At 42.5% G+C, this 15,954-nt stretch overlaps 1 protein-coding gene across 1 annotated transcript in view; it reads left to right on the top strand.

The window, feature by feature from the left end:
- tpo (thyroid peroxidase) overlaps positions 1–11,592 on the top strand; it is a 96,416-nt gene extending 84,824 nt beyond the window's left edge. Inside the window, exon 14 of the mRNA XM_078213507.1 lies at positions 11,009–11,592. Within this exon, the coding sequence (XP_078069633.1) occupies positions 11,009–11,592 (584 nt within the window). The remainder of the gene's footprint in view (positions 1–11,008) is intronic.
- Positions 11,593–15,954: the final 4,362 nt, after the last annotated feature.

The following is a 15,954-nucleotide window of genomic DNA, read 5'->3' as shown; positions in this document are numbered from 1 at the left end:
AAAATGCAGGGAGACAGTGGGAAAAGCTAACCTGCTGGCATTGTGTATTGGAGGAACATGGGCATGTTTCCTGATATCGTTCAATGTGTATCATCAGTGAGTAAGGTCCCCGCTGGCAGCATATTCTTGGAAAATTAGGTTAATTGTTATCAAGCAAAGCATCAGAGCAGACAATATAAATTATTTCAGTGGACAATTAGATGTGTTTGTGGAAAGAGATGGGATTAAGGTGCAAGGTAGTGGGTGGCACAGTGACAGCGTGGTTAGCACTGTTGCCTCACGGCACCAGAGACCAGGGCTCGATTGCTGGCTTGGGTCACTGTCTGTGCAGAGTCTGCACGTTCTCCCTGTGTCTGCGTGGGTTTCCTCTGGGTGCTCCGGTTTCCTTCCACAGTCTGAAAGATGTACTGGTTTGGTGCATTGGCCATGCTAAATTCTCCCTCAGTATACCCGAACGGACGCCGGAGTGTGGCAGCTAGGGGATTTTCACAGTAATTTCATTGCAGTGTTAATGTAAACCTACTTGTAACACGGATAAATAAACTTTAAACTTTAAAGAGTGTGAGTAGATTGGAATGAAAGCATTTTTGGTAACCTGAATCATTCACCATTTAATTTTTTCAAAGCAGTCTCTCAGTGCACATCAATTTTGAAATATATTGCAATTAGTTTAATGTTAACTGACAGGAATATATAGAAAATGCTAAATTTAATGTGTACCAATTCATCATGTTTGCTTGCAGTTTTAATATTCTGTTTAATTTGGAGTACTTTCATTGATTTGATTGTACTTAATATTTCATTAACCAGGTAAGTCGAAATAGCACCAAGGAAATTTTTGATTAATGTGTATTTTCAACACAAACTGATGCTTTATTTAGTTTCGATAGCTGCGCATTGATGCAATTTATATTTCTAGATTACTGTACTGATCTGGCAGATAATAAAAATGTAGTTACATGAACAGTAATTAATATTTAAGATCTATTTTAATTTAATTATGAATGCAGGTTACATGAGAAGCAGAGAAGGTGAAATTACTCTTTCAAATACATTAAACAAGAATTAATCTCACTCCCATTTTCGTGAACTGGTAGTTCAGCATCATGTTGTTCAGTGTGCATTTTCTGAGTTCAGTCCGACTGCAAGTAAAGGACACTCAAGGAGCTTATCAAAATGCATCTACATTAATGCCACTGATACACATATTAAGCTGCTAACCATGAGCTTAATGGTGTGGTTTTTCAGATCTGTGTTATTTTAAAACCCAGAATTAGCCCATTTATTTCAAATGGATTAATAACATCATTAAGATCATGCTGATTGGAAGATCTGGGCCATTAACTCCAGACTCCAAATGTTTGGTAAGTCCTCTTTGTCGTTGTGTAAGGGGCAGATTTTTCATCTTAGAATTTCAGAATAAGTCACTGCCCAGACAGCACAGGAAGGTGAAAATCAGGCGAGAAGGATCATACAGGCGTACTTTCATCCATCACAGGCTGCATGGATGTCAGTACGTGAGAGGCATCCTCCTCAACTGATCTAACTCTTTGTGCTCCTCTTGGTTGCTGTGGTCCTGCATTGTCAAGTACATATTAATGATATTTACAAGCATTTTAATTTGTTTGCATGGTGGGGGCAGATTCTCCATTTTAAGGCCTGAGTACGATGGTGGGCAGTTCTGGTGGCATGTTTCCCGCTGGCCAGAATGGCGGTAACTCGTGCCCAATTCCCTGCTTTTTTTCGTTCATTTGTGGGACATAGGCGTCGCTGGCTGGCCAGCATTTATTGCCCATCCCTGGTTGCCCTTGAAAATGAATGGTTTGCTAGGTCATTTCAGACGACAGTTGAGAGTCCACCACATATCTGTGGCTCTGCAGTCACATGTAGGCCAGACCAGGTAAGGAAGGCAGATTTCCTTTCCTAGTGAACCAGATGAGTTTTTGCAACAATTGACAATGGTTTCATGGTCATCAGTAGATTCTTAATTCCAGATATTTTTGATTGAATTCAAATTCCACCATCTGCCATGGTGGGATTCAAACCTGGGTCCCCAGAACAGGAACTGAGTTTCTGGATTCATAGTCTAGCAATAATACGACTCAGCCATCGTTTGAATCCTCATTACTTATGCATGAGTGAGTATCTCTCTGAATCACCCAGTGAGTCAGGAGCTGATTCATCAGCCAGGGAATCAAAGGTCTGGGCGCCATATTTAAATGCTCATGCAACACACACATATCACTCTCTCCAGCCCAAATGTCACCAGGAGACTCCCTGAGATGGAATCCAGCCAGAAGAAAAAGGTAGTATTCTGCTTCAGCCACCAGGCCCATGACTCCCTGGTCCATGGAATTTGGGTGCAAAGACATATCCTTTGCCCCAGGGATGACTCCAAGAAACACCCAAATGTCACCTCTCCAGCCTGGGAGGCCCAGAAGGTCAGCGCGGCTGGCAATCATGCCTGAAGCATCATGCAGTGCAGGAAGTGGATGAATTATCTCTTAAGTCATCTTTCAACTCCCACCAACATCAACCTCTCGTCATGACATCATGTACTCAGATGACTACTTTCTTCATGGATCTCTCACATCCATTGGCAGTGGTCTCATTCTCTTATGGAGACTTGCACATCACCATCATCCCATCTATCATGTTGCTCACTCTGCATCCTCTGGTCCTTTTGGGGGCTGTTCAGCACACTACCTCTGCTCTATCCCCACTGATCACATGCCTTATGTCTTCATGCAGGGAAAGCTGACACACGAAAAACGAGAGTGAGTCTAGTCTGGGGGGAGGGATGGCAGAGATTCTCATTATCATCGAATTCAAGGAGGCTGCAGCTGAGATTACAGGGGAGGATAGGGATTTCTCCGGTGGGGAAGTGGAGATTGGCTTCTCCCAACAACCTAGTACGGATAAAAGCAAAATACTGCGGATGCTGGAATCTGAAGCAAAAACTAAAAATGCTGGAAAATCTCAGCAGGTCTGACAGCATCTGTGGAGAGAGAATAGAGCCAATGTTTTGAATCTGAATGATCCTTTGTCAGAGCTAAGAGCAAAGAAAATCAGAAGAGGTTTATACGAGGGGGGAGCTGTAATTGGACAAAGGAAATGTAAATGAGGATGCAGAAGGCTGAGAAAGGTGCTAAAAGTGATCAGAATGTGTGAATGGCAGAGCAGAGATACAGATGGTTAAGAAAGTTGCCCTGAAAGGGAGCGGGGGACAAGATGGAGAGCGGGAATGGAGAGATGGAAAAATGGAACTGAGAAAGAAAGATGATAAAAATGGATGAATGGATGAATCATCCCCCCCACCCCCCGCATTTTTGCACCAATGGGTTTCTGTCTTTTTGGCCCCCGCTCGGTTCTCTAATCCCGCCCATAATCAAATCCGCCACGTGCAGGATGGGAGGACTCTGCCCTAATTAATGGAAAAGCGATAAAGGTATTGCAATCAGTTTTGAACGAGCCACAATAAAGTGCTAAGCTTAGAGCAGGAACAGTCATGTTAACACATCACAGCCTTTAAACATAGCCAATTTCTTTGGAGCGTGATACTTCATCCCCACCGGTGAAGAAAAAATTTTTCCCCAGTGGGTGGGATTCTCCCGTATTGCGTGTGACGGGATCCGTTGCGAGAGAGAACGGAAAATTTGGAGTTCCAGCCAAAGCTTCATTCACTTTCAGCATCACCAGAAAATCCCAGCCGCGAACAAGGACTGAACATTTCGGTCAATGTCTCAGGCGACCTTTGCACTCAGAAAGAAGTGCCTCGATAGAACAAGAGGACCCGTCATCCATGAAGGCTTCGCCTCCTCAGCCTTACCCCTTGCCTGAGGTGCAGTGACCATCAGGTTAACTCGCCATCAGTCATCTCTCTCTCTCTCTCAAAATGGGGAAGAGCAACCTATGGTCCTCTGGGATTTTGGTGTCTTTCACTTCACATTAGCGAATAATACCAAATAAGATTATTTATGGCATCACTGCTTGTTGTCCTGGTCTCTTGTCTGATAAACACCTATAAAAACATGCACGCATGGACCAGGTCAGTCATTTTAGAAAACTGGGCAGATATAATGATATAGCATGCTTCAACAGGAACAAGATACATACAAAAAAAATCAGGTGACATGGTGGCACGGTGGTTAGCACTGCTGCCTCACAGTGCCAGGGAACCTGGTTCGATTCCCGGCTTGGGTCACTCTTTGTGCAGAGTTTGCATGTTCTCCTCGTGTCTGCGTGGGTTTCCTCTGGGTAATCTGCTTTCCTCCCACAGTCCGAAAGGCGTGCTGGTTAGGTGCAATAGCCTGCTAAATTCTCCCTCAGTGTATCCGAACAGGCACCAGGGTGTGGCAACCATGGGATTTTCACAGTAACTTCATTGCAGTGTTAATGTAAGCCAATTTGTGACACTAATAAATAAACTCAGGAAATGCAATAACATTTTTAAAAGGGAAAAGTCTGAAGTAGAAGCAGAAACTGTTAAGAATATTCCTAGTATTTGCTTTCATTTACAATGTCTGTCATGTTGAAAGAAAGTAAGAGCGTTTCTATTAAGTCTTTTACAACATCAGCTTCATGGCCAATAAATTATTTCTGAGGTGTAATCAAGTGTTGTGGCCAAATTTGCATGCATGATAGAGATCTGTGAGAAAACAACTCATGGGTGTAATAAGATATAAAGGAAGCAGATACAAATTGAACATGGAAAGATAGCAAAACAAAAAAGTAAAAGGATGTGAGGAGGTAATAAAAGGTGAAAAACAATCAAGCCATATGCAATATCTGTTCATCAATGTTATAAAATTATAGAGGTAATATAATCATTGCCTGAAGCAAAAATCATGAGTCAATTGTTATGATCCAGTTAGGGGTTGTTAACATTTAAATAGAAATCTGAACACCACGTTTTAGCCAACAGAACCTCATTACAAAATTTATCTTTAGTAATAAAGTATCAACTTTACTGTATATAAAACAAATTAAACAAAGCAAATGCAAGTTAAGACTATAGTTTATAACCTATGTATATTACAGACTCAGATTTACTTCTTACTTCCCTCAACGATTCTCTTAAAAGACACATCAATCTTAAAGTTATTTACTTCTGTAGGGACCACAAAGAAGGATAGCACAGATCTCTGGAGAATTCTCCTCGCTCCAGCTGTTCTCAGAGGTAAAACTTTAATTCAGATCTCTTGGCTGTGGTGTCCCCAGTCTCTTGTTTTGATTACTTTTTCAATACTTCCAAGCTAATCTGCTGGTTACTTACTTTTGCAATAAGACACTGTCAGGACCCACTATACATTCTCCAACTCACATCAAACTGGGCAATCTTCCAGCTTCTGTTCCTCACAAGATTCGAACTGAGATTAGGTCTTACCTGCCTTCCATGTTGTCAATAATGAAGTTATTGTTTTACTCTGCTTATAGCACAGGCCTAGTTAACTTCCATTTACTTCAGATATGTGTCAGTGAGCTGCAAACTTCACCAGGTCCAAACTGCAACTAAAAATCTTTTCCGGCAAACACCCAGATATTTATGGGTTTTACTGCTTTCAGAGTTTGCTGGATGCTTTTGAATTAATTGTCCCTCAACAAAATCATCTGTTTCTCCCTCGCTATTATGTCCACCTCGCCCATAACTTTAACATCTCTATCAAATCTCATCTTAACCTTCTCCAAGGAGAACAGTCCCAACTTCTCTAATTATTCTTCATAACTGAAGTTTTCTCATACCTGGAACCATCTTGTAAACCTCTTCTACATTCTCACTAATGTGTTCACATCATTCCTATAGTGTGGCACCCAGAACTGAACACAATATTCCAGCTGGGATCTGACTAGTGTCCTATACAAATGGGTGGTATGGTAACACAGTGGTCAGCACTGCTGCCTCACAGTGCCAGGGACCCAGGTTTGATTCCGGCCTTGGGTAACTGTGTGGAGTTTGCATGTTCTCCCCTTGTCTGTGTGGTTCCCTCTGGGTGCTCCAGCTTCCTCCCATATTCCTAAGAAGTGCAGTTTTGGTGGATTGGCTATGCTAAATTGCCCCTTAATGTCCAAAGATGTGTAGGTTAGTTGGTTTAGCCATGGTAAATGTGTGAAGTTACGGGATAGGGGCAGGGGAAGGGGGATGCTCTTTCAGAGAGTCGGTGCAGACTCAATGGGCCGAATGACCTCCTTCTGCACTGTAAGGATTCTACAGTAGTAAGTTCAGCATAACCTCCCTGCTCTTGTACTCTATGCACTATTAATAAAGCCTCTCCCCACCTCTCTACACCTGTCCTGCAAACTTCAATGACTTGTGCACAAATACACCCAGGACTCCCTGCTCCTGTACATCCTTTACCACTGTATACTTTATTTTTTGCTGACTCTCGATGTTCCTCCTACCAAAATGAATCACCTCACACTTCCCTGCATTGAACTTCATCTGCTATCTCTCCAAAAGTGTGCACCATCCCTATTCAAGCACCTTCACAAAGTTTAGACCTGCTCCTACCAGGTCAAATCAGTGCACTCCTTGTTTCCCATTCCCAGCTGATGAAAACTCAACATGACTGGAGGCAACAGCTCTTTTAGGTGGCTACTTCCATGAACCGCAGATGCGCGATTTGCAACCTGCCCCATTCCACGCCCTGCAGAAATGGTTTGTAGATAAGACTTCAAGAATTCAGGCCTAACTATCTACCCAAGACAGCACAACTGCTCTTGCCATTGTCCACAGCTGTATATATCTTGCACCTTCTCAGCAACTCACCTGAGTTTGGCCTCTCTTCCTCTGTGCAGCCGAGCCGCACAGACTTGTTATCAAACTAAATTAAAGAACCGTCCTCAACACATAATAATCTTATGAAGTTTGTGTTTGTCTTATGCTGAAGAGTAGCATTACTGGGTTTATCTTACAGTCTGTTAATCAGTGCAAAGGACATTGAGTATGAAATTTGTAGACAAAGTGGAAATATTAATAAGAGTCATGTTTGTGAAAATTCTGCTCAATAGTAGTCTGAGAAAGAGAAAATATATGTTGTGGGAAAGGGATTTTTTTTTGCCATATATCATAGTCAATGGGAGGAATTTTTCCATTTTATTCCAGAGTATGGCAATGGGCAAGAAAAGCAGAGTTGAAGCCATCAGCCCCATCAGCGACTTTTTCCATCATATTGTGAGGAACTTTGAAAAAAAGTCCAAGGGACAGATTCCATGTTCTCATGTTGGAGGGTAGGCTATGAATGAGCCTGCCCTGCCAGCAAATCAGTCTTTTAAAGATCGGGCCATCCTTTTTTAAAGGCTGCCCCGTTACAAAAGTAAAAATAGAGTGTCGCCACCAACCCCCACATGCAACAGCCCCCTCCCCTTGGCACTACCCCTTGGGCACTGTCCCCAGCACTGCCCCCTGGCATTGCCCCAGGTACTATTTGGATGTGACCCTCTTCCCTCCAAGTGATGTATTCAACTGAGCTCCCCAGAGGGTCTGCATGCCATGTGGGAGACCAGTCATAATTCACGCCAGGATCCTCATGCGGATGTCAATGGATAATGCAACTGGGGGGAATAATCAGGCATAGAGGTCTGATAATTGGATTTAAATTTATTCTCATGAGGTTTCTGGCATTGAATGTCAGGAATGTCGTTATGTCATTGGAGAGAGAGGGGGCAAATCGCGACGAGACTTCCTGCCAACGTATAACGTGATTTGAGCCTCTCACGATATTTTACACTCATGTCACTATTCATGCCTGATGCAAACAGGAGCACAAAGTCCCAACCAATGTGTTGTTATTCTATGAAGGAAAGAAATAAGTGCTGAAAATTTCTGGCCATTCACACTGGTGGGGTCTTCCGGTCCCGCCGACAGAATATCCCTGCTGTGGGTTTGCTGGCGGCAAGGGGTGCATTCAATGGGAAACTACGTAGGCAACTGTGGACGGGAAGATCTCACCATCATCAGGTTGCCTCCCACCGCCATGAAACAAGCAGAGGGTTATGCACAAAATCCCGCCCAATACTTCAATTGGTCCCAGGCACTAAAGGGAAAAAGCTGGAAGCCTAGAGGTGGAAAATCTGGAAAACATTGATCACAATAGAAGTGGATTCTGTGAAAGGATAGAAAAGGAAGAAGTCAAAGGCAATGATACTTGCCTCAAAATAACAATGTATATTTCAAAAGAGGAAGTAAAAATTGGTAATAAAATCATAGATCAACAATGTGAAATATCTAAACACAAGATAGAATGAGTACAGATCTAGCGTGTGCTTAGAAATATATATGTAAAATGCTAGGGTTCTCCAGATGAATAGGAAAATTAGAAATACTTTACAATTTAAAAATACAGCAGAAAGAGATAAGAATGAAAAAAGAGGAAAGCTGCTAAAATGGAGAATGAAAAGGAATATGAGGGAAAATTAACAGGAAACTAAAAGGTTTCATCGAGGCATTGTTGTCATAATATGGCAATCAAGGCAATAGCACAGCTGCTAAGAGATGGAAGTGTAAAACTGTGTGTGGAAAATAAGGAAATGGATGCGATTCCAAATACTTTCACTCAGGGAAAACTGGAAAATTGCAGAACCATCTGTTGAAGTCAAGGATGTGAAAAATTAATAGGAATTTTTTTTTAGTAAGGTGCCATTGCATTGTGCAACAAATGACAATCAGGAATAATAGAACAGAACACCATAGCTACTTTTTAAAAAGATTGGATGAATTTCTACTTGTAAAGAAGACAAAAGGTTGTTATTTCCAAAATCACAATAAAGAAACCAAGATGTGCTTTGAAATGGTAAAGTAAGTGGACCAGTGGTCTTTTACCCAAAATTTATTTCTACTCGAGAAGCTACTAAAGAAGCTACTTGAAGTTAAAGTAGAGAGGTTACCAAGTTGTGATGATTGACCTCTGAGGATTCTGAAACATTGCAATGGGTTTGATAACACTTACCCAAAATGACTAGGGAGGTGCAAATATGGCTCACATCTTCAAAAGAGGAAGCATATCATGCAGGAAATTACAAACATTTAGTCTTAATTCAGTTGTTAATAAATGACTAAAATTTATAGTATACAAACTGAAATTACAAAGCACTTGAAGGAACGTGACCTAACTGGTGCCAGTCAACATTCATTTCCAATGGAGAGCTTGTGCTTAACTGACCACTGAAGAAGTGACAGTGTGGGTAGAGAATTGTTCTATGATTGTCATTTGCTAAGGTGTCACATAAGATACTTAAGGCAATGAAAATAGCACATGCAATTGAAGAGAATGTGGTCACATAGATATCTGAAAGCCAATAGATCTTAAGGTTAAAAATATATTTCTCAGCCTGGAATGATAGTGAAAAACTGTAGGTGAAGCTAGAATGGCCAGCAGCAAATTGCATTTAGCTGGCAGAGGGAGTTCAATGAAGAAGGAGAATGTGACATTTTTGAAAGTAAGAATAGGGAAAGAAAATACATCTTAAATAGCAAGAAAATAATTAAATTGAGTGAAGGAGCAGGCAATATTTGATGTGCGGATACACAGATTATTAAAGTTGGCAGTACAAGTAGAAAAGGGCATTTAATAAAGCAGACGGCACCCAATTTAAGGCAAATGAAGAAAGAATGGAAAATGTGGAGGATCAATTTAGGATACAGGCAGTCCCCGGGTTACGAACGCCCGACTTACGAACGCACGTACTTACGTACCGACCTCCGTAAAGCTTATTATTTTTTAAAATCGAGTTACATACAATGGTTCGTACTAACGAACGGGCGGACTACATTGCGCGATGCTCAAAGCACTGCGCGTTTTCAACGGTTCGTCAGCCCGAGGGAGAACAACGCCACGCCGTCGTCGCCATTTTAAGTCGGATCGCATAAACACTGTTGTGTGCGTTGTGTTTTGACTTAAATTTTTGTGTGTTTACCCTCGTAATCATGGCTCCAAAGCGTAAATCTGATGCAAGTGAGGGTGATGCATCGAAGTAAAGGAAAACGATCACGAATGAAACAAAAGTGGAAATAATAAAGCGATCGGACAGAGGTGAAACGCCAACAAACATTGGAAAAGCGTTAGGCTACAGTCGGTCAACGATCAGGACAATTATAAAGGACAAGGGGAGAGTAATGGAGCATGTAAAAGGCTCTGTCCCGATGAAAGCGACAATTATCACTAAGCAACGCAGTGGTTTAATTATCGAAATGGAAAGGCTATTGGTAATTTGGTTAGAGGATCAAAATCAGCGTAATATTCCTATTAGCCTTGGCTTAGTGCAAGAAAAGGCTCAAAGCCTTTTCAGTGAGTTAAAAGCTGCACGTGCAGCAAGTGAAGATGCTTGTGATGAAGAATTTGTTGCGTGTAGGGGTTGGTTCAAGCGTTTCAGAGGGAGGGTAAATTTACACAATGTTAAAGCGCAAGGTGAAGCAGCGAGTGCCGATGTAAGTGCTGCGAGAGTTTCCTGAAATGTTGGAAAAAATTATTGAGGAGGGAGGTTATGTACCTGAGCAAATATTTAATGTAGACGAGACTGGCTTATTTTGGAAAAAATGCCTGAAAGGACATACATTTCAAAAAAGGAAAAAACTGCTCCAGGGCAGAAGGCATCCAAGGATAGGCTAACGTTATTGCTTGGTGGTAACGCATCCGGGATTGCAAGCTTAAGCCTATGCTTGCGTATCGCTCCCTAAATCCGAGGGCACTTAGCCAAATCATCAAGGCATCTCTTCCCGTTATTTGGAAGTCAAACACAAAGGCTTGGGTAACAAAAGCTCTCTTTGAAGATTGGTTCCTGAACTATTTTGTTCCTGCTGCTGAATGTTATTGCTTGGCCAAGAAGATTCCTTTCAAAATTCTCCTTGTGCTTGACAACGCCCCCGGACATCCAAGCACTTGAGATGACCTTCACCTCAATGTAAAGGTCGTCTTTTTACCACCCAACACCACATCACTACTTCAGCCAATGGATCAGGGGGTCATAGCCTCCTTTAAGGCTTACTATTTACGCCGGACCTTCTCACAAGCAGTCAGGGCTACCCAAGATGATGCAGTGACCTTAAAGGAGTTCTGGAGGAATTACAACATCTACGGTGGCATCAAAAACATTGCAGATTCTTGGGAGGAAGTGAAGACAACCAACATGAAAGGAGTGTGGAACAAATTGTGCCCCCAATTCGCACATGGTTTTAAGGGGTTTACAGCAGAGGACATCGCCGAAGCCAGGCAAGCTGTGGTTGATATTGGTAATAATCAACTGCAGTTAGACATCAATGAAGACGATGTCTTAGACTTGCTTGAATCCCATGCCGAAGAACTGACCAATGAGGACCTTATGGAGCTGGAGCAGCAGATGATAGCATTTGAGGAAGAAGGCCGGGACCTAGAAACCCCAGAACCCAAGAAGTTTTTGACAAAGGAGTTAGCTGAAGCCTTTCGTCTCATTGAAGCAGGGATGGCAAAGTTAGAGGAGCAAGATCCTAATGCAGAGAGGTTCACCAAAGTTTACCGGATAGTTACCGACGGCCTCAGCTGCTACAAGGCCATTTATAACGAGAAAAAGAAAAGCTCTGTTCAAGCCTCCCTTGATGTTTACTTTAAGAAATTACTTTAATGTTTTTTATACCTACACACACACACATATATATAAATATAAAAATAATCCAAGTTTTGTGTCATTGCAATTTATTATTATTACTGTATTATTATATTTAAGATGTTTTAGGTAGAATATATACTATATACTGAGACAAACATTTGACTAATTGACGCTAGATGTGAACCGTACGTAACTGTTCCGACTTACATACAAATTCGACTTACAGACAGACTTGAAAATGGAACTTGTTCGTATCCCGGGTACTGCCTGTAATATTATAATTGAGGACTTATGGTATGAAAAGAGTTTACAGCTTGTTTGACTACAGTTTAGAAGATTTCTGGATAAACTCGTAGGGGTGTCTGAGATTACAAAAGTTTCCAATATTAATGGTAATAAATTGCATCCAATGTTGTTCAGGTGAGAACAGGAGAACACAGATTTAAGCTAATCATTGAAATAATTAAAGGGAATAAAACACAGGTAGGTTTATTTGCACAAAGGGTGGCTCAAATATGGAATTCTCCACAAACTGTCACTGAAGGAGAAGCTATTACATATTTAGAGAGGGAATTCATCATTTGAAGAAGAAGAAGAAGAGAAATAGGGGGCAGGCAGGTAAGTGGGATCGGACAAATTAGGTCATGAAGAGTAAAATCCCTGGGCTGTCATATTAGTCAATGGCCTTGTTCTTTCGAGTAATATTCCATGATCCAATACCAGCCCCTTACAATACAGCAATAGAGTATGTACTTTTAGTCAGTGCCGAGCACATATTGTACGAATCCAATTATTTGACTGGAAATGATGTACATATATTTGTAAATCAGATAACAAAGTGCAGAAGGTATCAATTAGCGTCAGTTAAAGATAAAGAACCATTCAAGTGCTGAATAAATATTTTTATAAGATTTATTTTGTAAAATTTATTGTGCCAAAATGTCACAGACCCGGAAATTTTAATAAGCTCCATAAGGTGTTATTAACATAGGTTTATATCTGTCTATTGTTTCAAACCTTAACTGGCAAAACAGGATTTCCAAGATGGTTGGTCACATCTTTTGAAAAGAAGTTAATTCATTTTTCATAAAAGCATGGAGATATTAAAGTGTTCCAGACACTTTCAGTAACCTGCACTAAAATGAGATTGATTGATAGCATAAGAAGATGGATAAATTGTGCCTTCAGTGACTTGTCCTATATCCTACACCCCTTCTTTGGTCTTTTGTTCTCTATCCATTGCCTTTCTGTCTCGTATTAAAAAAATGTTTGGTTTAATCAACATAAATTATAATGGCTGTTTGTGTGAATGCTCTATAGTTAGTTCAAATAATTTGTTGCCTTATTGAGCACAATTTACAAGTTCTATCTGGTCATGGTCCAATACAAAATTAATGCTGCACTGCATATTCTGCACTGCCTGCAGATATTCAGCTTCAGTTTTTACACCATTCTGTCCAATTGGGCAGTGTTACAGATTAATAAGACTGAAATCTGAGAAGGATCAAGCCAAGAAGTTAAGGCAGGGAATAACTTGGATATTAGATTTGGCCAGTATGCAGATGTATTGGGTAGAATTTTTGCAGCCAAATGAAAGTCCGTTCCAGTGCAATCCCCTGAAATTGAGGTCAGGTCGAGATACTGACCAAAACCCATTCTCTTCTGGCTTTCTCTGGGGTGGGTTCCAAGTCCAGTGGGGAACCTCCTTGGGTCTGCTAGGAAAGCAATTGAATCAAATAAAAAGGCAATCAGAGCCAGTTTAACCCAGGATTACTTCTTTCCCATCAATGCCCGGGTCCTACACTGTATCAGCACCTTGTCAGGCTGGGGAAGACAAGTGGACAGCAAGAAGAGCATCTTCATGCTGGGAAGCAGTGAACAGTGAAATTGAAGAGCTCCAGCCATGGCCATCGATAAACTACTGTTCAAAGAACTGCTTCTCTCAGAAAGTACTATCACTGCTTGACAGGTGATTGATTGCCAACTGCTTGGATCACTTGACTTGTCAAACATTTCATTCACCCTCAGCTGCCAGTCTTCAACATGGCATGGGAGCAGATCATGCAGTTCCAACTCCACTGAGGGACAAGAACAGAAGCCACACCACTGCCAGCAGCTCCATCGTCAGCAGTACCACCAGCTTCTTTCCTCCACCAGCCGGATGGGATAGACACTGAGATCCAGCAGAAAGGAGGAAACATTCTTAACACATAGTCTAACAATCAGAGATCAGCTTCATCGACATGTCTGAATATGAGTGCCTCAGGGGGCTCAGGTTCTCGCAGCAAGTCACTGCTGACATCTGCAGCCTCCTGGAACAATACCTCCTTTCCAGTGGAGTAAGTGGGCATACATTGTCAGTGGCCACAAAGTCCCTGTAGAGGACACTGCATCCCGACCTCCACCCAACCCCCAGGCCTCAGCCTCTCAGTATCATGTGCTCTCTTCTCCTGCAAGGAGAGAAAGTAGAATTGTGAGTGCCTGGAATGGTTTTTGTGGAGAGGAGGGATGGGTGACTGTGAGGTGTGGATGCAAGAGGAGATGAGGACTGGCTATTCAGATGGCGAGGTGTCTACAGAAAGAGGAACGAGTGAAGCTTGCAAGGTGTGTTGACCTGAAAAATGCTGAGCAGGAAACTGTTGGGCAAGTTAGGGTGTTGAGCTTGGCATCTGAGAATTGTATGCCACTCACCCATTATGCTCTCATGAGGCCATAGATTTTTCAATGTTCTGTTTCCAACTTGGAGGGAACCACACTTCTGCTGCTGATTTCCTCAGTCACTTTTTTCTCTGCCTGCGTGGTTGGAGAGAACTCGCCTCATTTCAGCTACTCCGATCCCTCAGTGGAATTTCCAGGTAAAACTGAGAGATCCTTCCCAAAGTCTCCTTTCCATTCCTGCACTTGCTGCAGCCTCACAGATCCAAGTGCTGGTAAGTTTTCCTGACCCATGTTGTGGTCCCTTTAATTAGAGGTACGTATTTGACAGAATGAACCTGCCACCCACTCTCTCTAATTGATCAGGGTGCTTGGAGGCAGGATGTTAATACTTTTGTTCTGGGAAAAAGCCTCAGTAAAACTTATCCAAAAGGAAATCAGTTTATCTTCCCCAAAATAGACCCGTCATTCCAAAAGAGACTCTATCCAGAAGATAAAATTTAAAGTTTATTTATTAGTGTCGCAAGTAGGCTTACATTAACACTGCAATGAAGTTATTGTGAAAATCCCCTAGTCGTCACACTCCGGTGTTCAGGTACACTGAGGGAGGATTTACCATGGCCAATGCACCTACCACAAGCTTTCAGAGCGCTGCCCCTTCATCAGGTGAGTGGGAGTTCTGTTCACAAACAGGGCATATAAAGACACAAACTCAATTTACAAAATAATGGTTGGAATGCGAGTCTTTACAGGTAATCAAGTCTTAAAGTTACAGACAATGTGAGTGGAGAGAGGGTTAAGCACAGGCTGAAGAGATGTGTATTGTCTCCAGCCAGGACAGTTGTTGAGATTTTGCAAGCCCAGGCAAGTCGTGGGGGTTACAGATAGTGTGACATGAACCCAAGATCCTGGTTGAGGCCATCCTCATGTGTGCGGAACTTGGCTATCAGTCTCTGCTTGGCGACTCTGCGTTGTCGTATGTCGTGAAGGCCACCTTGGAGAACGCTTACCCGAAGATCAGAGGCCGAATGCCCGTGACCGCTGAAGTGCTCCCCAGCAGAAGAGAACACTCTTGCTTGGTGATTGTCGTGCGGTGTTCATTCATCCGTTGTTGTAGCGTTTGCATGGTCTCCCCAATGTACCATGCCTTGGGACATCCTTTCCTGCAGCGTATCAGGTAGACAATGATGGCCAAGTTGCAAGAGTATGTAGCGTGTACCTGGTGGATGGTGTTCTCACGTGAGATGATTGCATCCGTGTCGATGATCCGGCATGTCTTGCAGACGTTGCTGTGGCAGGGTTGTGTGATGTCGTGGTCACTATTCTCCTGAAGGCTGGATAGTTTGCTGCAGACAATGATCTGTTTGAGGTTGTGTGGTTGTTTGAAGGCAAGAAGTGGGGGTGTGGGGATGGCCTTGGCGATCACATGTTGAGGGCTCCGGAGAAGATGTCGTAGCTTCTCCGCGCCGGGAAAGTACTGGACAACGAAGGGTACTCTGTCTGCCGTGTCCCGTGTTTGTCTTCTGAGGAAGTCGGTGCGGTTTTTCGCTGTGGCACGTCGGAACTGTCGATCGATAAGTCGAGCGTCGTATTCTGTTCTTATGAGGGCATCTTTCAGCGTCTGGAGGTGTCTGTTGCGATCCTCCTCATCTGAGCAGATCTTGTGTATACGGAGGGCTTGTCCGTAGGGGATGGCTTCTTTAATGTGTTTAGGGTGGAAGC

Source organism: Mustelus asterias, chromosome 5 (genome assembly GCF_964213995.1).
Source record: "Mustelus asterias chromosome 5, sMusAst1.hap1.1, whole genome shotgun sequence".
NCBI classification, from domain to species: Eukaryota; Metazoa; Chordata; class Chondrichthyes; order Carcharhiniformes; family Triakidae; genus Mustelus; species Mustelus asterias.
Note: the sequence above shows the minus strand (reverse complement) of the source record. Positions and strands in the feature narration are given on the sequence as shown.